This window comes from Oncorhynchus masou, chromosome 1 (assembly GCF_036934945.1).
Source record: "Oncorhynchus masou masou isolate Uvic2021 chromosome 1, UVic_Omas_1.1, whole genome shotgun sequence".
NCBI classification, from domain to species: Eukaryota; Metazoa; Chordata; class Actinopteri; order Salmoniformes; family Salmonidae; genus Oncorhynchus; species Oncorhynchus masou.
The window spans coordinates 68,240,718-68,264,338 of record NC_088212.1 but is presented as its reverse complement, the minus strand read 5'-3'; the positions used below and the strand labels follow the sequence as shown (position 1 = coordinate 68,264,338).

General features: G+C 44.3%; 1 protein-coding gene across 4 annotated transcripts; it reads right to left on the bottom strand.

Annotated features, from left to right (window-relative positions):
- Nucleotides 1-281: 281 nt before the first annotated feature.
- On the bottom strand, nt 282-23,232 carry LOC135548869 (hepatocyte nuclear factor 4-beta-like). Of its 4 annotated transcripts, none has more exons than XM_064978923.1 (10): nt 22,624-23,232; nt 19,304-19,469; nt 10,179-10,276; nt 7,519-7,625; nt 6,579-6,734; nt 6,286-6,373; nt 5,907-6,059; nt 2,255-2,545; nt 1,826-1,948; nt 282-1,100 (listed from the first exon to the last, which is right to left on the bottom strand). In XM_064978923.1, the coding sequence occupies exons 1-10, from the start codon at nt 22,736-22,738 to the stop codon at nt 973-975; spliced, it is 1,425 nt and encodes a 474-aa protein (XP_064834995.1). In that variant the 5' UTR covers nt 22,739-23,232; the 3' UTR covers nt 282-972. The 4 variants fall into 4 exon arrangements, with proteins under 4 accessions (XP_064834995.1, XP_064835011.1, XP_064835003.1 ...); XM_064978939.1 differs by having other exon boundaries at nt 2,282-2,545; XM_064978931.1 differs by having other exon boundaries at nt 10,179-10,273.
- Between the last annotated feature and the right edge of the window lie 389 nt (nt 23,233-23,621).

Sequence of the window (23,621 nt, the reverse complement as noted above, 5' to 3'; positions counted from 1 at the left end):
CTGGACAGTCAGTGAGTGACCCTGGATAACCTGCCAAGAGTTGCTAATCTCAGTCAGGTTTGCCTCAAGGCCTCAAAGGGGAAGTGGAACAGTCAGATTTTCTGAACAGGCTAAGTGCGCCCTCTGCAGTTACATTACATATCCTACACTCACAGTCATCACTGAATTATCAGAACGTAGCCTGTTACAAAGTATCACTTCACACATTTGGCCGACACCCTTACAGAATGAAACCTAACATATATCCAAAGCAAGAGACACAACACATTTAGCAGGCTCTACAAATTTATTTTTCATTTATTTCCTTTAAAAAAACAAAAACATTTTGAGTAACTTTAAAATGTTTAACAGTATCAACATCTGCATGGACAATGATCCTGAATATAAAAAACATGAAATTGTTCTTACTTCACCACTGCGACATCACTGTCTTCAACATGCCAACACAACACAACTCACTCACCCAACCATGATCTAATAAAGATAATACTATTGAGCTGTGGTCTTTATTGATTTGATGATTTTAATTGTCAGTGAATGGTTAACATAAAGAACCATTCCTGATCAATTATTAATTGTGTGCATCATATTCCCTGTGTGTAATGTGCATTGTGCAAAGGTGGATAAGGGAGAGGACTGGCTGGTTGAGTCAAAGTCCATTTTTGGGTTAGTAGTGTCCATATAACAGCCTCTACTTCATGTTGTGTTCATACAGTAGTACGGCCTGGAAGCACCAACACCAGGTCAGGTGTGTGCAACTCATTTTGCCCCAGGAGCCACATTCAGTCTTCAATGAGGCTCGGAGGGCTGCACTTAAAATGTGTTGTATTTCCTCTAAGTGGTTATTAAAATATATATATTTTTTACTCAAACCAAACGCCGGCCGGATTAAATGTGTGTGTGCTCGCGCATGTTTAGACCACACAGCTTTTTTCTCCTCTGTATAGTAGCTGCTGCTGCTTGGTCTGCTTCTCAGAGGCAGGTGTGGACAAGAGCCATGGGCATGCTGTGGGCAGACTCTATGGGCATGTCTGCCCCCTCTCCATGTCTGTACACCTCAGTGCCAGTCTGTGTGGGCACCAGAGGCACCACTGGCAGAGCTGTTGGAGAGAGACAGGCATCAGACTGACATTACACACACTGAGACTGAAATTGCATGGCTTTTACTACAGGTCCGTAACAGTACTCTTTCAGGACGTTAAGTTACCGTTGGTGAGCTAATCCCCTAAACAAGACACTAAGGTAGTAATTATAGGAATATTAATGATGGGAGACAGACATCAACATCCCTCAGGTGAGGTCAGAGCTGTAGGGACTGAGCCTGAAGACCAGGGCTGGTGAGAGGGCCCAGGTTCCTGTAAAGCGAGGCTGGGTTAGAGGGCCTGAAACAAGGGGAGCAGTCTGGGCCATGTGCCCCCTGTGGGGCTAGGCTGGCTCTGTGAGGGTGATAAAACACTGGGGACGGTGAGATCACTGTGTGTTATTCCTCTGTTTGACAGCGTGGGGGCATTACTCAGGTAGTCTTTTCCCACAGCTACTGTGGAGCACCATGAGGCTGGCGAGACAGACTTTTACTTAGGAGCACCATGCTGCTTGGTGTTGGGAGGAGATCTCAGTGAAGCAAACCTGTTGACTCAGTCTGGACACAGGTAGGAAACCAGCGTCTGAGGTTTCACGCACCTGCTGCACAGCTAAATACAGGTGTGTGTGTATATAAAGGTGTCATGCAAGGTGACTATGATGTATTTGTCTGCTCTAGCTAGCTAATACATACTAGTACACAACATATATTTACTTGTCCATAGACGCATTTTAGGGTACTCACAGCTAGGAACAGGTAGGATGACTGATGTGAAGTTGCTAGGCAACCCGACATGGCCTCCTAGTAGGTCCTGAGACAAGGTGTGATCTTGGGGTTGGGGGAACGCCATTACATTTGAGTTAGGACCTGAGGAGGACCAGAGAAGAGAATAGCTGTATACTACTACACTGATCCAGTTACCATAAGAGCTAAGAGTAACCTTAAGAGTTACCATAAGGTTACACTCATTACGAATACTCTCAAGTCAGTAATGAGAGTTCACAATGAAACAGTATGATAACAACATAAGTGAAGACACAATGCACAGTGGACAGATTAGATTGTGGGAATTGAAAGTTGACCTATTTCAGGTTTTAATTGTTATTGACCTCTGTTGTTGATCTGTAAGGCAACCCAGTGAAAGTTAGTGGTATTCAGTTTGAGGGTTTTTACTGTAAGTATCTCCCCTCTGGAGTGTACCGTGCCCTGTGCGTTGTCTCAGGCCCCCAGTGGCCCCCTCCCCCAGCAGCATCTCCTGCAGCAGGCTGTCCACGCTGGGCTCCCCCAGGAGCCTGGCCAGCTGCAGGGTCTCCACCATCTGCCAGGCCACACTCTGCAGGGGAGGCAGCATCAGCAGCAGCTCTCCAAAACGCCCCCGCTGTTCACAGGTGGCCTCGTCCAGCAGCACCTGGGCCTGGAAACGCAGCCGACGCACTGTCTGAGGGGCCTCCAGCCCTGGGCAGTCTGAGAGACAGGGGGAGAGAGGTAGGGTTAATACTACACACACAGAGAGAGAGTTATCAATCTATACACAATACTCCATAATGACAAAGCAAAAACAGGTTGAAGTCAGAAGTTTAAATACACTTAGGTTGGAGTCATTAAAACTTGTTTTTCAACCACTCCACAAATTTCTTGTCAACAATCTATAGTTTTGGCAAGTAGGTTAGGACATCTACTTTGTACATGACACAAGTAATTTGTGCAGTTGCAAACCGTAGTCTAGCTTTTTTATGGCGGTTTTGGAGCAGTGGCTTCAGGTTGTCGATATAGGACTCGTTTTACTGTGGATATTTTATTTTTTATTTTTTTTATTTTACCTTTATTTAACAAGGCAAGTCAGTTAAGAACAAATTCTTATTTTCAATGACGGCCTGGGAACAGTGGGTTAACTGCCTGTTCAAGGGCAGAACGACAGATATGTACCTTGTCAGCTCGGGGGTTTGAATTCGCAACCTTCCGGTTACTAGTCCAACGCTCTAACCACTAGGCTACCCTGCCGCCCCATAGATATAGATACTGATACTTTTGTACCTGTTTCCTCCAGGATCTTCACAAGGTCCTTTGCTGTTGTTCTGGGATTGATTTGCACTTGTCGCACCAAAGTACGTTCATCTCTAGGAGACAGAACACGTCTCCTTCCTGAGTGGTATGACGGCTGCGTGGTCCCATGGTGTTTATACTTGCGTGCTATTGTTTGTACAGATGAACGTGGTACCTTCAGGCATTTGAAAATTACTCTCAAGGATGGACCAGACTTCTGAGGTCTTGACTGATTTCTTTTGATTTTCCCATGATGTCAAGCAAAGAGGTACAGTTTGAAGGTAGGCCTTGAAATATATCCACATGTTCACCTAATTCACTGTTTACAGACACAGTCAACTTTGTGTACGTAAACTTGATACACTGGAATTGTGATACAGTGAAATATAAGTGAAATAATCTGCCTGTAAACAGTTGTTGGGAAAATTACTTGTGTCATGCACAAAGTAGATGTCCTAACCAACTTGCCAAAACTATAGTTTGTTAACAAGAAATTTGTGGAGTGGTTGAAAAAGGAGTTTTAATGACTCCAACCTAAGTGTATGTAAACTTCCGACTTCAACTGTAGATAGATACTAATGGTAATGGAAATCAATAATCATTGAACAGCAGCGTACTGGTAGTAATAAATCAAATCAATACTAATTTTAGCAGCAGCGTAGGTTTCAGGGGGAGCAGTAGTTGTTAGCCATTTAACAGTCTTATGGCCATGGGATGGAAGCTGTTTAGGAGTCTTTTGGTTTGAGCCTTGATGCAAAGGTATCGTCTGACGTACACGAGCATTGAGAACAGTCCATGTCTCGGGTGGCTGTAGTCTTTGGCAATTTTTCAGGCCTTTCTCAGAGGCCTTCCACCGTGTGGCATGTACTGTCACACCCTTATCTGTTTCACCTGTCTTTGTGCTTGTCTCCACTCCCCGCCCAGGTGTCGTCCATCTTCCTCATTATCCCCAGTGTATTTATACCTGTGTTATCTGTTTGTCTGCTGCCAGTTTGTTTTGTTCGTCAAGCCAACCAGCGTTTTCCCCCTGCTCCTGTCTGTTTCTAGTTCCTGTTTTCTAGTTTGACCATTCTGCCTGCCCTGACCCTGACTGCCGTTTCTGTACCTTGTCACACCACCCTGAATTATTGACCTCTGCCTTCCCTGACCCCGAGACTGACTGCCATTCTGTACCTTTTGGACTCTGATCTGGATTACTGATCTCTGCCTGCCCTTGACCTTTCGTTTTGCCTGCCCCCTGTTCTAGTTCTTGAGGGAGAGGTTGTAATCCTAGCACCACACTTCCAGGTCTTTGATCTGTAGGCTGTTGGTGATCAGGCCTACCACCGTCGTGTCATCGGACAAACTTGACGATGGAGTTGGAGTCGTGCGTGGCCACGCAATCATGGGAGAACACGGAGTATAAGCACACACCGCTGGTGGGCCCATGTGTTGAGGGTCTGCATGGCGGGTTGAGTAACAGTGGTCTGGGACTTTAACACCCCAAGTGGCAAAGGAGACGTGTTGATAGAAGTTGAGCATCACCTGTCTTAGTGATGCGGAATTAAAATCACTGGCAACAAGAAAAGCGGCCTCCGGGTGCATTGTTTCTTGCTTGTTTATAGTCTTGTACAGTTTGTCAAGTACCAGCTTGATGTTGTTGTTGTCCTGAGGTGGAATATACCCGGAGTGTACAAAACATTAAGAACATGCTCTTTCCATGATATAGACTGACCAGGTGAATCCAGGTGGAACCTATGGTCCCCTATTGTCACTTGTTAAATCCACTTCCATCAGTGCAACTCAATAGTAGGAAGGTGTTCTTAATGTTTTGCACACTCAGTGTATTCAGCAGTCACGATAACAGTTGTAGGCACACAAAGAGCCCAGGGCAGATGAATCAAAGTTGAAGTCAGAATTGAGGTTATTAACTACCGATCTGATGTCCAAAAGATTCCGTCGATCATAGGAAAATGATAAACGCCAAAAGAATCACAAAATAGAAAAGTTGGGTCAGAGTACGTAAGACAGCAGCCATACAGTACGGCGCCATCTTTACATAGAGTACATGAGAGACACACATGTACAGTATGCTTATACTGAGAGACAGAGTGAAGCCACTGTGCGATAAACAATTCCTATAACACAGCCCTGAGACAGAGAGAATGGGAGATTAAGAGAGACAAATCCTCAAGCTGCGGCCCTATGAGAATAGAGAGAGATGGGATTGCTGTGGGGACATTATAAAATATACTTCTTTACTATTTGAAATGCATTATGTGTAATAAACTAAACTGAAATGATTAGAGAAAGGTTAGGTAAAGGTAGTAGGGCAGGGTCACACAGGACAGAGCTGAGCACACATGCGGTGTGTTTATTTCTGTAGGTAGTCAGTCATCTGTGTCAGACTTGGCCTGATGTTGCTGTGTACTGCTGTGCACTGCTGTGCCAGTTTGGCCAGTCAGTCTGTCAGACCGGTGGCCTGGCTCTGCTGCTGTAATCACCACCTCAGGCCAGCAGGCTGTAAAGTCCAGCAGCCAGTCACCTCTCCCTGCCAAAACCTCGCCCAGATATGAATAGTTTCTTCCCAGAACACGATGAAACCAGACCGCCAGGCCAAGACAAACCAAGAGGGGGCCAAGGACAGAGCACAGAGAGAGCTGAGACAGTCCCAGGAGAGAACAACTGTGAAATAAAAAGATTCCTGGCGAAAGTGTCTTCCTTTGTCTGAGGACAGAGGAGAGGTGAGAAGAGGTGAGGAGGGGCAAGGGGGTGGCTGGTGGTGACCAAAGGACTGACTGACCAGGACTGAAGAAGATTATGGTTTTAAGGCAGGCAAACTCGCTGTCGGTGATGTCCAGCTCTCTCAGAGGCTTGACCAGCTCCTCTAGGATCCGGGCAGCCACCCTGGACACCTCCACCTCAGGACCGCTCACTGGGATCACAAAGTAATTACCTGCAAACACAATCCACATATGAAATACTTATAATATAAGTTAAGTAAAACTGTAAGTATAACTTTATACATTAGGTAAGTCTGCTTCCTTTATCAATATACACATATGGTAAAAGCAGCATAGCTTGTCGACATTACTAGTATCAAACATTGGGTAAATTATTTTTTCATTATATAACAAAGATGATAGCACATCCCAGACTCAGCTGAGATCTATATATTTTACCCAGAAGGATAATGTCATTGTAAGGCAGGGAGCGTCGAGCCACCCCTAGGATGAGGTGTTCAGCAGAGTGGGCTCGTAACAGGGATACCTGCACACAGACAAGACACAGCACAGCGACAACACACAGCAGCCATTACACAGACAGCCCTCCCTGCAACGTGAGTATTCCAACAGCTAGTGATCCAAAACCCAACACAAAGACAGCTGGGCTGAATGTGACCAGCTGCTTAGACAGGTGCAGCTCACATGTTCATACAGACACATTAAGTAGGATAACATCCAAAGTTCCATACCCTGTCGTCAACGGGGAGGCTGCAGAACTCGGGGATGCGCTTGGCCCACTGCACCAGCAGGAGGAGCTGCTGCTTCATGGACTCACACACGTCCCCCACGAGCGCTATCTTCTTGGTGTTGATGTCACAGCTCATAGGGGAGGTCAGGGCTGGAAACTGAGAGTGGCACACAATAATGAGAGGTTCCATATTGGCCCTAGGTGTCAGTGTAATGTGAGAATGAAGAGAGGGTTGGAGGAGATGGATGGGGCAGGGTGCAGGGGTTAGATGATGGGTGCTTGGACAATCGTGAAGGGCAGAGCAAGCAGAGGCAGGTAGGGTATTGGGTGGGAGAAAGGTCACTTCAGAGAATGGTGGTAATAGAGAATATAAGGGGGTAAGATGAGAAATGGATTTTGGATGTGTGTTGTTGGTGGGTCTGTCTCTGGAACAATGCTGTTGGATGGTGATCAGAGCCCCTTCAGCACACAACTCACATTGAAGGAGACATTGCATGAAAACTTGACCCAAATGGAAAACAGCCTGGCCAAATTTTGTGGTTCATTTGTCAATCATCCAATTAATTTCTGCCGCATTCCTTTCGCATACAAAGAGGATATCTGGTTGTTATTATGTATTTGAAGCCAATTGAACGCTGGCACACAATCCAAGCCCAGGCACTGCCATTACATAGGACTGCTGTGATCAGATGTGAGTCTCTCTGGGCAATTTGGCAATTTCTAAGAAGTAACTGAATCCAGTCTGCAGCTTGAATTTCCAGGGGACCTTAATGGCCGGCTGTCTAAAGTGCAGCCTGTATCCTCTCCATCTCTAGCCTTGCCACTGCTGTGTTTCTGAGAAACAGATAAGAGGCTCTACTCTGGGCTGTATGAGAAATGGAAGCCTCTGGAGCACTCTGTGGATGTGAATAGGGAGAAGTTTTATAGTGACAGTCTCTTACCTGATGCATGCTGGCCTCTGCCTGTAGCAGTACACTGATTGACAGAGTGCCCAACCCCTGACCCTCTCCTCTGCGGCTGCTGATGCGGTCCCGCTCGTTCTGCACAGCTGGAAATAAAAGAATAGGAGGGAGGGAGAGACCCTGGATTTCTTGTGTTCACTGTTTTACTTGTACAAAGTATACTCAATGGAAGGGTAATGTTGTAATTATAGCATACACCTACACTGAACAAAAATCTAAATGCAACACGTAAGGTGTTGTTCCTATGTTTCATGAGCTGAAATATAAGATCCCAGGAAGTTCGCACAAAAGCTTATTTCTCTCAAATGTTGTGCACACATTTATTTACATCCCTCATTTCTCCTTTGCCAAGATAATCCATTCACCTGACAGGTGTGGCATATCAAGAAGCTGATTAAACAGCATAATCGATTCATTACACAGGTGCACCTTGTGCTGAGGACAATAAAAGGCCACTTTAAAATGTGCAGTTTTATCACACAACACAATGTCACAGACGTCTCAAGTTTTGAGGAAGCGTGCAATTGGCATGCTGACTGTAGGAATGTCCACCAGAGCTGTTGGCAGATAATTTAATGTTAATTTCTCTACCAACATTGTTTTAGAGAATTTGGTAATACGTTCAACTGGCCTCACAACCGCAGACAACATGTATGGTGTCATGTGGGCGAGCGGTTTGCTGATGTCAACGTTGTGAGCAGAGTCCCCTATGATGGCGGTGGGGTTATGGTACAGGCAGGCATAAGGTAAGGTCATCGAACATAATTCCATTTTATCGATGGCAATTTGAATGCAGAGACACCGTGACAAGATCCTGAGGCCCATTGTGAGGCAATGTTTTTTGTTGGTACCTGTGACCAACAGATGCATATATGTATACCCAGGCATGTGAAATCCATAAATTAGCGCCTAATGAATTTATTTCAATTGACTACTTCCTTATATGCACTGTAACTCAGTAAAATCTTTGAAATTTTTGCATATTGCGTTAATAAGTTTTGTTATACATTTAATTTTGAAACTCATCTGTATTGAGACTATTTCAGTGCAAATTCAATTTCCAAATTCCCCATTGTATGAAAAGTAACATCTCTAATTTTGATTCTGATTTTGCCAACATATTAAACCTGACTATGTAATTAGGCAAAGGAAGGCATGACAGGAGGCTGACAGTACAGGGCCTGATGATTGGGATTGTGTCTGACAGAGGAGACTGTCTCATAGTGACCTCTGTGCCTGTATCATTACAATGGATGACCTCAGCCTGATTTCAGTCTGCTCCACAAAGTCAGACAACAAGCCCCAGTCTGAGAGCAATCAGTCACCACAGCTGACCTCTCAGCAGCCAATCAGGACCCTATTAATCAAACTGGAGCTGCAGAGACAGAGAGAGACCTCTGCCTTGGAGACATGGCCATGGGTGATGATGTCACAAATGAGTCCTCCACGGAGCACACGTGAAGTGATAGATTGAAAGTGGCTGTGAACATTCAGCAAGGAGAATAGGAGGAGTACAAATAATGATTGTCAAAAATGGTTTGTTAGAATTTGTTGTCCGGATTAATGTACAATTGAAAAACATTAAACCAAAGGCTTATACACATTTTCAAAATGGCATGTTCTGATATTTTCTGGCATAGCTTTGCTGTTTTTTAAATGCTAATTGATTGGTCTGCAAAATTAATATGGCAAATGTTTGAATCTTTCTCCCTGACTATCACTAAGGGGGCTCAGCTCAGCTTCAGTTTCTCTTACGTAACATTCCTCTGGAATGAGGGCTCAGCAAAGAGAAGTATCTCTCTTGAAAAAGCCAGAGCAAATATTTGCCCATGCTCAGCCATGTTAATTATTCATGTGAGGAGCCATTCATGGATCCTCTAATCCCGTCTCTCTCTCTCCTGGTTATCTGCCGCAGCCAGTGGAAGATAAGGTCTACAGTGCACACTGCAAACAGCCACTCACTCAGTATTGCTCAAGAGCGGCATGTTGATCTTGTTGCATTTCCCTCACAGTAAGAGGCGAATACGCTCTTAGAAAAAAGGTTTCCAAAAGGGTTCTTCGGCTGTCCCCATAGGAGAACCCTTTTGGGTTCCAAGAAGAGGGTTCTACCGGGGACCAAAACGTTTTCAAAGAGTTCTCCTATGGGGTAGCCAAAGAACCCTTAAGTTCAAGATACCCCTGCACATCGACTCTGTACTGTTACCCCGTGTATTTATTCTACGTGTTATTAGCTTTCTAATATTCTGTTGTTTATGAAGCATGTGACAAATAAAAATTGATTTGGAATAGCACCTTGTAGACTATACCCCACTCACTACCCCTGCTTGAGACTCCACTACCCACCCCCATCTGGCGTGCCTGCCAACCCCAATTCCCCCCTTGGCGTTGGACATGGTTATGTAATGTGGGTAAATATTGTGATTTGTCAACTTGCATGTATGCTTATGGCTTTAAAAACAAAATGCTGTGTGTGTGCGTGTGTGTGTGTGTGTGTATGTGCGTGTGCGTGCTGGTAGGCTTTAAAAATATATATTTTTAATTAATAATGTGGCAATTTATTGTGTAATTACTTTGTAGTATGGTGCCATACAGTATGTAAAATCTATGTCATGATTAAACAAAAAAAAACACTCGCTCACCTTCCTTTCTCATGCCTGCTCGGAAACATTTCCGAAGCCTGCAGTAACGGCATTGGTTCCTCTTGTCTTTGTCCACAACACATTGCCTGCTGAACCTGCTGACCACACACACACTTCAATACAACAGTTGTAAGATTCTGTAACGCACAATCAGACATAAGTCTCACACTATAGGCTTCTGTAATTGAGATTGTGTCAGATCAGAGCTGTACAATTTCTGTGTTGTGGGCATACACATGTTCAGACAGGCTCCTAACGCTTAGTTCCAGACATATAGCCACCTTTCATAGAAACCTGCGAAATGACAACTCCTATAGTCTATACAGTGTGGTAAAATCGACTTCTCACATGTAAGAGTAAAACTCATCACACCATTGACTTGGTGTCTTCAACCACTGTATTAAGGTTATTTTCTCTTTGTCTGAACAAAACCCAGAGACTATGACACAGAAGTTGGCTTTCTATTCTTGGCCAATTCAACTCTCATACTTTTCACTTCACAATGGATGTGATTGAGAACTGTACCACCAGAAAAAGTAATCAGTTATTGAGATGGGGGTTGAACACTGTAAAAGAAAGTACCTTACCAGAATTTCAGCTAAAAAAAATTACCAGCTGCCCAGGTCGTTGGCAGTAAATGTGTCTCTGTGTTGTCATGTGGGTTGGAGGTGGACAATAGTGAGCATAATAAAAATTCCAATGACCTGCAGTTCTAACAGAACCTTGGTGGTATCTCAAATGCAGTCTTCTGAGAATCCGTTGGCGAGCGAGTAAACTCCCACTTCCATCTGTTCTTCTTGCTAACGTGCAATCAATGGGAAATAAAATTGATGACCTACGATTAAGATTATCCTAACAACGGGACATCAAAAACTGTAACATCTTATGATTCACCAAGACGTCCATATCATCGTTCAGCCACAATATAGTGGTAGAAGGATTTTTCATGCATCGGCAGAACAGAGACGCTACCTCTGGTAAGACGAGGGTGGGGGTGTGTGTCTATTTGTTAATAACAGCTGGTGCGCGATGTCTAATATTAAAGTAGTCTCAAGGTATTTCTCGCCTGAGGTAGAGTACCTTATGATAAGCTGTAGACCACACTATCTACCAAGAGAGTTCTCATCTATGTTATTCGTAGTCGTCTATTTACCACCACAGAACGAAGCTGGCACTAAGACCGCTCTCAACCAAGTGAAAAAGGAAGAAGAAAATGCTCACCCAGAAGCGGCACTCCAAGTGACCGGGGACTTTAATGCAGGCAAGCTTAAATCAGTTTTACCAATTTTTTACCAGCATGTCGCATGCGTAACCAGAGAAAAGAATTCCGAGACCACCTTTACGCCACACACAGAGATGCATACAAAGCTCTCCCCCGCTCTCCATTTGGCAAATCTGACCATAATTCTATCCTCCTGAGTCCTGCTTACAAGCAAAAGCAGGAAGTACCAGTGACTCAATCAATACGGAAGTGGTCAGATGATGTGGATGCTACACTACAGGACTGTTTTGCTAGCACAGCCTGGAATATGTTCTGGGATTCATCCAATGGCATTGAGGAGTAGTCATCTGCTTCATCAATAAGTACATCAACAACGTCATCCCCACAGTGACTGTACATACATATCCCAACCAGAAGCCATGGATTACAGGCAACATCTGCATCGAGTTAAAGGCTAGAGTTGCCGCTTTCAAGGAGCAGGACTCTAACCCGGACGCTTATAAGAAATCCCGCTATGCCCTCAGACGAACCATCAAACAAGCAAAGCGTCAATACAGGATTAAGACTGAATCCTACTACACCAGCTCTGACGCTCGTCGGATGTGGCAGGGCTTGAAAACTATTACGGATGACAAAGGAAAACCCAGGCGTGAGCTGCCCTGTGAGGCGAGCCTACCAGACGAGCTAAATGCCTTTTATGCTCGCTTCGAGGCAAGCAACATTGAAGCTTACACGAGAGCACCAGCTGTTCTGGATGACTGTGTGATAACGCTCTCGGTAGCCGATGTGAACAAAACCTTTAAACAGGTCAACATTCACAAAGCCGCTGGGCCAGACGGATTACCAGGACGTGTACTCAAAGCATGTGTGGACCAACTGTCAAGTGTCTTCACTGAAATTTTCAACCTCTCCCTGACCGAGTCTGTAATACCTACATGTTTCAAGCAGACCACCGTAGTCCCTGTGCCCAAGGAAGTAAAGGTAACCTGCCGAAATGATGACCACCCCACCAGCGTGTCCAGAGATGCAACCACTCTTATCACTCAGTGCCTGGGCTTACCTCCACTGTACCCGCACCCCACCATACCCCTGTCTGCACATTATGCCCTGAATCTATTCTACCACGGCCAGAAATCTGCTCCTTTTATTCTCTGTCCCCAACGCACTAGACGACCAGTTTTGTTAGCCTTTAGCCGTACCCTCATCCTACTCCTCCTCTGTTCCTCGGGTGATGTGGTGGTTAACCCAGGCCCTGCGTCTCCCCAGGCACTCTCATTTGTTGACTTCTGTAATCGGAAAATCCTTGGTTTCATGCATGTTAACATCAGAAGCCTCCTCCCTAAGTTTGTTTTACTCACTGCTTTAGCACACTCAGCCAATCCTGATGTCCTTACCGTGTCTGAATCTTGGCTTAGGTAAGCCACCAACAATTCTGAGATTTCCATAACCAACTACAACATTTTCTGTCAAGATAGAACTGCCAAAAGGGGAGGAGTTGCAATCTACTGCAGAGATAGCTTGCAAAGTTCTGTCATACTTTCCAGGTCTATGCCCAAACAGTTTGAGCTTCTAATTTTAAAATGAATCTCTCCAGAAATAAGTCTCTCACTGTTGCCGCCTGTTATAGACACCCCTCAGCTCCCAGCTGTGCCCTGGACACCTTATGTGAATTGATTGCCCCTCATCTATCTTCAGACTTCGTTCTGTTAGGTGACCTAAACTGGGATATGCTTAACACCCCAGCAATCCTACAATCTAAACTAGATGCCCTCAATCTCACACAAATTATCAAGGAACCCACCAGGTACCACCCTAAATCCGTAAACATGGGCACCCTCATAGATATTATCCTGACCAACTTGCCCTCCAAATACACCTCTGCTGTTTTCAATCTGGATCTCAGCAATCACTGCCTCATTGCCTGCATCCGCTATGGGTCCGCTGTCAAACGACCACCCCTCATCACTGTCAAACTCTCCCTAAAACACTTCTGCGAGCAGGCCTTTCTAATCGACCTGGCCCGGGTATCCTGGAAGGATATTGACCTCATCCCGTCAGTCGAGGATGCCTGGTCGTTCTTTAAAACTACCATCATCATCTTAAATTAGCATGCCCCTTTCAAAAAATGTAGAACTAAGAACAGATATAGCCCTTGGTTCACTCCAGACCTGACTGCTCTTGACCAGCACAAAAACATCCTGTGGCGGACTGCAATAGCATCGAATAGTCCCCACGATATGCAACTGTTCAGGAACCAATACACACAGTCAGTCAGTTCAAACAGAAATTTGCATCCTGTAGCTCTAACTCAAAATGTTTTGGGACATTGTAAAGTCCATGGAGAACAAGTGCACCCCCTCCCAGCTGCCCACTCCACTGAAGCTAGGTAACACGGTCACCACCGATAAATCCATGATAATCGATACTTATTTCTCTACGGCTGGCCATGCTTTCCTCCTGACAACCCCAACCCCGGCCAACAGCTCCACACACCCCGCAGCTACTTGCCCGAGCCTCACCAGCTTCTCCTTCACCCAAATCCAGATAGCAGATGCTCTGAAAGAGCTGCAAAACCTGGACCCATACAAATCAGCTGGCCTAGAAAATCTGGACCCTCTCCTTCTAAAATACGCCGCCATTGTTGCAACCCCTATTACTAGTCTGTTCAACCTCTCTTTCGTATCGTTCGAGATCCCTAAAGATTGCAAAGCTGCCGCGGTCATCCCCTCTTCAGAGGGGGTGACACTCTAGGCCCAAACTGTTATAGACCTATATCCATCCTGCCCTGCCTTTCTAAAGTCTTCAAAAGCCAAGTTAATAAACAGATTACTTACCATTTCGAATCCCACCGTACTTTCTCCGCTGTGCAATCCGATTTTCGAGCTGGTCACAAGTGCACCTCAGCCACGCTCAAGGTACTAAACGATATCATAACCGCCATCGATAAAAGACTGTACTGTGCAGCCATCTTCGTCGACCTCACCAAGGCTTTCGACTCTGTCAATCACAATATTCTTATCGGCAGATTCAATAGCCTTGGTTTCTCAAATGACTGCCTCGCCTGGTTCACCAACTACTTCGCAGACAGAGTTCAGTGTGTCAAATCGGAGGGCTTACTGTCCGGACTTCTGGCAGTCTCTATGTGGGTACCACAGGGTTCAATTCTCGGGCCGACTATTCTCTGTATATATCAACGATGTTGCTCTGCTGCGGGTGATTCCCTGATCCACCTCTACACAGACGACACCATTCTGTATACATCTGGCCCTTCTTTGGACACTAACTTCCAAACGAGCTTCAATGCCATGCAACACTCCTTCTGTGGCCTCCAACTGCTCTAAAACGCTAGTGAAACCAGATGCATGCTTTTCAACCGTTCGCTGCGCGCACCTGCCCGTCTAACTAGCATCACTACTCTGGACGGTTCTGACATAGAATATGTGGACAACTACAAATACCTAGGTGTTTGGCTAGACTGTAAACTCTCCTTCCAGACACATATCAAACATCTCCAATCCATTTCGCAACAAAGCATCCGGCGATGTCATCTACAAAATAGCTTCTAATACTCTACTCAGCAAACTGGATGTTGTCTATCACAGTGCCATCCGTTTTGTTACCAAAGCCCCTTATACCATCCACCACTGCGACCTGTATGCTTTAGTCGGCTGGCTCTCGCTACATATTCGTCGCCAGACCCACTGTCTCCAGGTCATCTATAAGTCTATGCTAGGTAACGCTCCGCCTTATCTCAGCTCACTGGTCATGATAACACCCACCCATAGCACGCGCTCCAGCAGGTATATCTCACTGGTCATCCCCAAAGCCAACACCTACTTTGGCCTCCTTTCCTTCCAATTCTCTGCTGCCAATGACTGGAACGAATTGCAAAAATTGCAGAAGTTGGAGACTTATATTTCCCTTACTAAATTTAAAAATAGCCCACCCAATCTACCTACCTCATCCCCATATTGTTTTTCTTTACTTTTCTGCTCTTTTGCACACCAGTATCACTACTTGCCCATCATCATCTGCTCATCTATCACTCCAGTGTTAGTCTGCTAAATTATAATTACTTCGCTACTATGGCCTATTTATTGCATTACCTCTTCACGCCATTTGCACAGACTGTATATAGACTCTTTTTTTCTACTGTGTTATTGACTGTACGCTTGTTTATTCCACGTGTAACTCTGTGTTATTGTTTGTGTCGCACTGCTTTGCTTCATCTTGGCCAGGTCGCAGTTGTAAATGAGAACTTGTTCTCAACTAGCCTACCTGGTTAAATAAAGGTGAAATATGTATATGTTTAAAACACTGTGGCACTCACGTCGGTAGCCATGAAGTGCTTTGAAAGGCTGGTCATGGCTCACATCAACAGCATCCTCCCGGACACCCTAGACCCACTCCAATTCGCATACCGCCCCAACAGATACACAGATGACGCAATCTCAATCACACTCCACACTGCACTTTCTCACCTGGACAAAAGGAACACCTATGTGAGAATGTAGTTCATTGACTACAGCTCAGCGATCAACAACATAGTGCCCGTGAAGCTCATCACCAACCTCAGGACCCTGGGACTAAACACCTCCCTCTGCAACTGGATCCTGGACTTCCTGACGGGCCACCCCCAAGTGGTAAGAGTAGGCAACAACACATCTGCCACGCTGATAACTTAACACTGGGGCCCCTCAGGGGTGTGTACTTAGTCCCCTCCTGTCTTCCCTGTTCACCCATGACTGCGTGGCTAGACATGACTCTAACACCATCATTAAGTTTGCTGACGACAACAGTGGTAGGTCTGATCACCGACAACGACGGCCTATAGGAAGGAGGTCAGAGAACTGGCAGTGTGCCAGGACAACAACCTCTCCCTCAATGTGAGCAAGACAAAGGAGCTGATCGTGGACTACAGGAAAAGGCAAGCCGAACAGGCCCCCATTAACATCGACCGGGCTGTAGCGGAGCGGGTCGAGTTTCAAGTTCCTTGGTGTTCACACCACCAACGAACTATCATGGTCCAAACATACCAAGACAGTCATGAAGCGGGCACGACAAAACCTTTTCCCCCTCAGGAGAGTGAAAAGATTTGGCATGGGTCCCCAGATCCTCAAAAGGTTCTACAGCAGCACCATCGATAGCATCCTGACCGGTTGCGTCACCGTCTGGTATGGCAACTTCTCGGCATTTGACCGTAAGGCACTACAGAGGGTAGTGCGAACGGCCCAGAACTCCACTGGGGCCAAGCTTTCTGCCGTTCAGGACCTATACAATAAGCGGTGTCAGAGGAAAGCCCATAAAATTGTCAGGGACTCCAGTCACCCAAGTTAGCCTGTTTTCTCTGCTACCGCACGGCAAGCGGTACCGGAGCACCAAGTCTAGGACCAAAAGCCTCCTCAACAGCTTCTACCCCCAAGCCATAAGACTGCTGAACAATTAATAGAAATCGCCACTGGACAATTTACATTGACCACCCTCCCTTTTGGACACTGCTGCTACTCGCTGTTTATTATCTATGCATAGTCACTTCACCCCCACCTACATGTACAAATTACCTCAACTAACCTGTACCCCCGCACACTGACTCGATGCCGGTGCCCCCTGTATATAGCCCCGTTATTGTTATTCTTATTGTGTTACTTTTTTTTCTACTTGGTAAATATTTTCTTAACTCTTCTTGAACTGCACTCTTGGTTATGGGCTTGTAAGTAAGCATTTCACGGCAAAGTCTACACTTTCTGTATTCGGTGCATGTGATAAATAAAGTTTGATTTGATTTGAAAGGACACCCTATTTCTCATTTAGTCTCAGATCAAAAGTAGCGCATTAAATGGGGATTCAGCCTGGTCTCAGACTAGACGTAACAGAGTAATTGTAAATCCGGGACACTGAAATTAGTATGATACAGTATGTTACATTTGGTATGCTTACATAAGACAGATGGTTACTTAAAGTAGGGTGGTTGGTCGAGGTGTATGGGTGGGTGTGTAACGCAAACGTCTAGAAACCAATAGATTGCGAGTTTGAGTCTCATCACAGACAACTTTATCATTTGAGCTAATTAGCAACTTTTCAACTACTTATTACTATTTAGCTACTTTGCAACTACTTAGCATGTTAGCGAACCCTTCCCGTAACCCTTTCTGCTAACATTTCCCCTAACCCTAACCTTCATCCATTTAGCTAAAAACCTTCCCCTAAACCTAGCCCTTTAACCTAGTCCTAAACTTAACCACCAAGTTGTAATTGGCCCGTGCAACCCAAGGCTTGATACCAGCATAAACAGAAACCCTCTTAAACCTAACCACCAACCCCTAGCTTATGCTAACGTTAGCCACCATAACAACTCATATATTTAGCAAATTCGTAACATATTGCACGTTTTGCAAATTCGTAACATATAATATGAATTGTAATTCGTAACATATAATACTAAATGGGTGATGGACATCCACAAATGAATACATACAGTTGAAGTCGGAAGTTTACATACACATTAAAACTCGTTTTTCAACCACTCCACAAATTTCTTGTTAACAAACTATAGTTTTGGCAAGTCGGTTAGGACATCTACTTTGTGCATGACACAAGTAATTTTTCCTACAACTGTTTACAGACAGATTATTTCACTGTATCACAATTCCAGTCGGTCTGATGTTTACATACACTAAGATGACTGTACCATTAAACATCTTGGAAAATTCCAAAAAAGGATGTCATGGCTTTAGAAGCTCCTGATAGGCTAATTGACATCATTTGAGTCAGGTACAAAAGTATCTATATCCACAGTAAAACTTGAAAGGCCGCTCAGCAAGGAAGAAGCCACTGCTCCAAAACCACCATAAAAAAGCCAGACTACAGTTTGCAACTGCACATGGGGACAAAGATCGTACTTTTTGGAGAAATGTCCTCTGGTCTGATGAAACAAAAATAGAACTGTTTGGCCATAATGACCATTGCTATGTTTGGAGGAAAAAGGGGGAGGCTTGCAAGCCCGAGAACAACCATGAAGCACGGGGGTGGCAGCATCATGTTGTGGGGGTGCTTTGCTGCAGGAGGGACTGGTGCACTTCACAAAATAGATGGCATCATGAGGGCGGAAAATTATGTGGATATATTGAAGCAACATCTCAAGACATCAGTCAGGAAGTTAAAGCTTGGTCGCAAATGGGTCTTCCAAATGGACAATGACCCCAAGCATACTTCCAAAGTTGTGGCAAAATGACTTAACGACAACAAAGTCAAGGTATTGGAGTGGCATCAGAAAGCCCTGACCTCAATCCCATAGACAATTTGTGGGCAGAACTGAAAAAGCGTGTGAGCAAGGAGGCCTACAAACCTGACTCAGTTACACCAGCTCTGTCAGGAGGAAAGAGACAAAATTCACCCAACTTATTGTGGAAAGCTTGTTGAAGGCTACCCGAAAAGTTTGACCCAAGTTAAACACTTTAAAAGCAATGCTACCAAATACCAATTGAGTGTATGCAAACTTCTGATCCACTGGGAATGTCAGAAATCAAAGCTGAAATAAATCATTCTCTCTATTATTCTGACATGTCATTCTTCATTCTTCATTCTTAAAATTAAGTGGTGATCCTAACTAACCTAAGACAGGACATTTTTACTAGGATTAAATGTCAGGAATTGTGAAAAACTGAGTTTAAATGTATTTCGCTAAGGTGTATGTAAACTTCCGACTTCAACTGTACCATAGGAACCGAACCGTAACATATCATATTAAATGGAGTGCTGCGGATTTATTTACAGAATAATACGAAATGCTCTGAGAACAGGTTGGATCAGATAAAAAAAATATATTAGGGCAATATATTGTGAATAGGGTGTCATTTGAGATGTGGTCCTCTTTTTCAGTGACATGTGTGGTGATGAGTCTCACCTGCAGGTGTAGGCGTGGTTCTTCCTGACGCTCCTCCTGAAGAAGCCCTTGCAGCCGTCACAGCTGGAAGCACCGTAGTGTTTACCTGTGGCCCTGTCTGCACATATGGAACACACGCTCCCATTGGTCTGTGGCAGCAGAGGGGCAGGCTCCGGCATCATCAACTCTGTCAGTCAATCACAAGAAAATGATTGAGATTCATACACTACAGCACACTGGAGGTCTGGTGTGTAGCTACTGCATGTGTTCAATTCACTCTTGAGACTTGTGGAGAGACATGCAAGGATATATATTACTGATGACCTCAGGCTAACATTAGAAAGCTTTGGAGATGCACAATGGAATAGGGTCTTGTAGGACACTGTTCTACTTTTACAGAGCGCCAACCATTGCTGATGAATAAGTAAACATCTCCAAGCCTTGCTAATAAGCCCCAACAGTGTCTGCAGAGAGCGGATCACTCAGCTGAGAGATTGTCAACGCTGTGTGACAGCAGATAAGCACGATTACAGAGCGAATAATTAATCAACGCCATCATCAGCTAAGGTGATTAATGAATCCCTGTTCATTCCACCTCTGTGAAGGGTAATAACCTTGTGCTGCACATAAAAACACAACTTTCAAAGGCAGAAATGTGTTGATTGTGAGCTTATAGGGCTGTAAGAACAATGGCAGAGTTGTGTTGTTCCCCAGGTCTGATGAGGTTTAGAGGGGGTAATAAAAGCAGGGTTATAGGTAGAGATATCACTGCTGTATGTTACTGCCAGACTCACAGGCCCTCAGAGGACCACTGCTGCTTATTACTCTGAGGAAGAGGAAACTCCCCATTTAATTAAAGCAGATTCAGGTCAGTGGCAAAGCCAAGTCCACTGGCTAATTTTACACTGGGAGCTCCATTTTAATTCAATCTCCCTCAGTGTTGCTCTAAATTGTGTCCTGTCAGTGTTCGATCGCTGCAGGATTGTCTCTCTTCAAACCACTGACCGTCAAATATACTTTGTTGGTGTAGTGTTTGTGCAGTCACAGGGACATTGCCCCCAGGCTGTAATGTATTTAAATTGCACACTTAGAGTTGGGAGACTGAGCAGCCAGGGATAACAATTTAACATGGAGACTGCTTTCTGTGGTCAAAGATCAGTTCGATTGAATTAAGAGATTAGAATACATCTGCCACACAGCTATCTGCATTGGAGAGCAGTCTGCTGGTAAAGCATCTCCTTAAAAGTGCCAAAGAAAGGACCTGATTCAGCAGAACAGACTCCTAATGATGATAATGATAAATTCAAATTAGATTATAAGGGAAATCAGAAGAGGGAGGTCTTTAGATCACTCTCAGTATTGCCGGGAGTAATGACCGTTGTATTCACAGCATTTTATGGAATGAGAGCTGATGTCATTGTATCCATGCCATGCGAAAATGGTCTTACAAATTCCTGTGTGCATGAGAGCTACAGTGGCAAGAAGAAATATGTGAACCCTTTGGAATTACCTGGATTTCTGCATAAATTAGTCATGAAGATCAGATCAAATTGTATCTTAGTCACAACAATAGACCAATAGACAAACACAGTGTGCTTAAACTAATAACACACAAGTTATTGTATTTTTCTTGTCTATATTGAATACATAATTTAACATGCACAGTGTAGGGTGGGAAAAGTATGTGAAACCCTAGGCTAATGACTTCTCCAAAAGCTCATTTAAGTCAGGAGTCAGCTAAACTGGAGTACAAACAAAGATGAGATTGGAGATGATGGTTAAAGCTGCCCTGCCCTAAAAAGAACTCACAAAAATTTGAGTTTGCTATTCACAAAAAGCATTGCCTGATGTGAACCATGCCTTGAACAAAAGAGATCTCAGAAGACCTAAGATTAAGAATTGTTGACTTGCATAACGCTGGACAGGGTTACAAAAGTATCTCTAAAAGCCTTGATGTTCATCAGTCCACGGTAAGACAAATTGTCTGTAAATGGAGCAAGTTCAGCACTGTTGCTACTCTCCCTAGCAGTGGCCGTCCTGCAAAGATGACTGCAAGAGCACAGTGCAGAATGCTCAATGAGGTTAAGAAGAATCCTTGTGTCAGCTAAGGACTTACAGAAATCTCTGGAATGTGTTAATGTCTCTGTTGACTTGTCCATGATACGTACTTCACTAAACAAGAATGTTGTTCATGGGAGGACACCACGGAAGAAGCCACTGCTGTCCAAATAAAACATTGCTGCACGTCGGAAGTTCGCAAAATAACACCTGGATTTTCACAGCCCTTCTGGCAAAATATTCTGTGGACAGATTAAGCTAAAGTTGAGTGGTTTGGAAGGAACACACAACACTGTGTAGAGAAAAAAAGGCACATCACACCAACATCAAAACCTCATCCCAACTGTAAAGTATGGTGGAGGGAGCATCATGGTTTGGGGCTGCTTTGCTGCCTAAGGGCCTGGACAGCTTGCTATCATCGACGGAAAACTTGTGAATTAATTTTTCAGAATACAAGGCTATCTGTCTGCCAATTGAAGCTCAACAGAAGTTGGGTGATGCAACAGGACAACGACCCAAAACACTGAAGTAAATCAACAATAGAATGGCTTCAACAGAATAAACTATGCCTTCTGGAGTGGCCCAGTCAGAGTCCTGACCTCAACCCGATTTAAAATGCTGTGGCATGACCTCGAGTGGTTCACACCAGACATCCTAAGAATATTGCTGAACTGAAAGTTTTGTAAAGATGAATGGTCCAAAATTTCACCTGACCATTGTGCAGGTCTGACCCGTAACTACAGTAAACTTTTGGTTGAGTTCATTGCTGCCAAAGGAGGGTCAACCAGTTATTAAATCCAAGGGTTCACATACTTTTCCCACTCTGCACTGTGAATGTTTACACGGTGTGTTCAATAAAGACATGAAAACGTATAATTGTTTGTGTGTTATTAGTTTAAGTAGACTGTGTTTGTCTATTGTTGTGACTCAGATTTATGCAGAAATCCAGGTAATTCCAAAGGGTTCACATACTTTTTCTTGCCACAGTACATTGTAAAGTGCTGAGAGTACTTTTTAAAACCATGTTCTTCCAAGGGCACTGTGTCTTATGCAAGCCTTTCCCCCCCATCTGAATGGAAAGGACAGGTTTTAAAAAGATACCAAGATCTACCCATGAATTTGAACCTATAAAAATGAATGGATATTCAATTTTTTATATTATTTGAATGTCCTTTGAATATCATACAAACCCCCTCAAATGTCAGACCAGTGTTTTGGTATTGTTGTGCACCAGTCTATGAGTGAAAGACAGACAGGTGAAGGTGTCATTATACCAGACGTACCTGTCTCTACAGGAAACACCCTGAGGTTGTCAAACTCCAGCATGGTGTAGGAGGGATCAAGGGTGGTGCTGTAGTCTGTGGAGTCCAGATGCAGCACGTTCCCTGACAGCTTCATGGTTCTGGTCACTGCTTCAGGAGGCCACACTAGGCCCAAACAAAAGTCTGATTTATATGAGCAAAGGAACCAGAACAGGCTGCTGCACGACTTTCCTCTTCAGTTCACCACTCTGTTCCAAAATTACCCACTATTTCAGCGCAATCACTTAATTCCTCTGTGTCTTTCTGATTGTCTAGCTCAGGTAAATCAATGTGTTGTCATTCTGTGTGATGCTGCTATTCCTCCACTCGTCACAGGCCTCCAAAGTCCTGGTTCCTGTCCTGTGCTGATGTTTTCCTTGGCCCAGTGAATCATGTGTACCTTTTAGATTCTTCCTTTTCTCATCCCAGTATTCCTGGCAGGCAATTCTTACTCAGGTTGTATAACAGAACAAGTTATCCAGTATGTATTTAGCTGGTAGCTAATGTTCCAGATCAGTGTGACAGATCCCAAACGGCCTTCTAAAGGAGGGAAATAGAGAGACACTGAGATTTGGCCCACTGTTTGTTTGCGACTCTCTTATCAGAGTAGAGTATAATAAAGGTGAGGGTTCAGATGTAGGCAGGTAAACATGACTCACTGGGAAGAGAAAAAACAGCCAAAACAGTCAAGAAGCTACCTTATCTTAATCACTTTTATGGCTGAGGAAAAAAGGACAGCAAAAACTAAAGTATATGACCAGATCAAAGGTCATCATTAGTGTGTTATAAGTTACTGCAGGTCAGTTGAGAATTCAAGGTATTTCAGTACCGCTGATCAATGTTTGATATTTGTAATTTCAGTAGACTTCTATGGACAAAAGATGCCGATTCTCAAGTTTGAGTATTATTGTAACTGGATGGGAGAGAGTGTCATATTTCACCACTGGGGGCAGAGTTTGCTAGTTCAACCGGTCTGCACT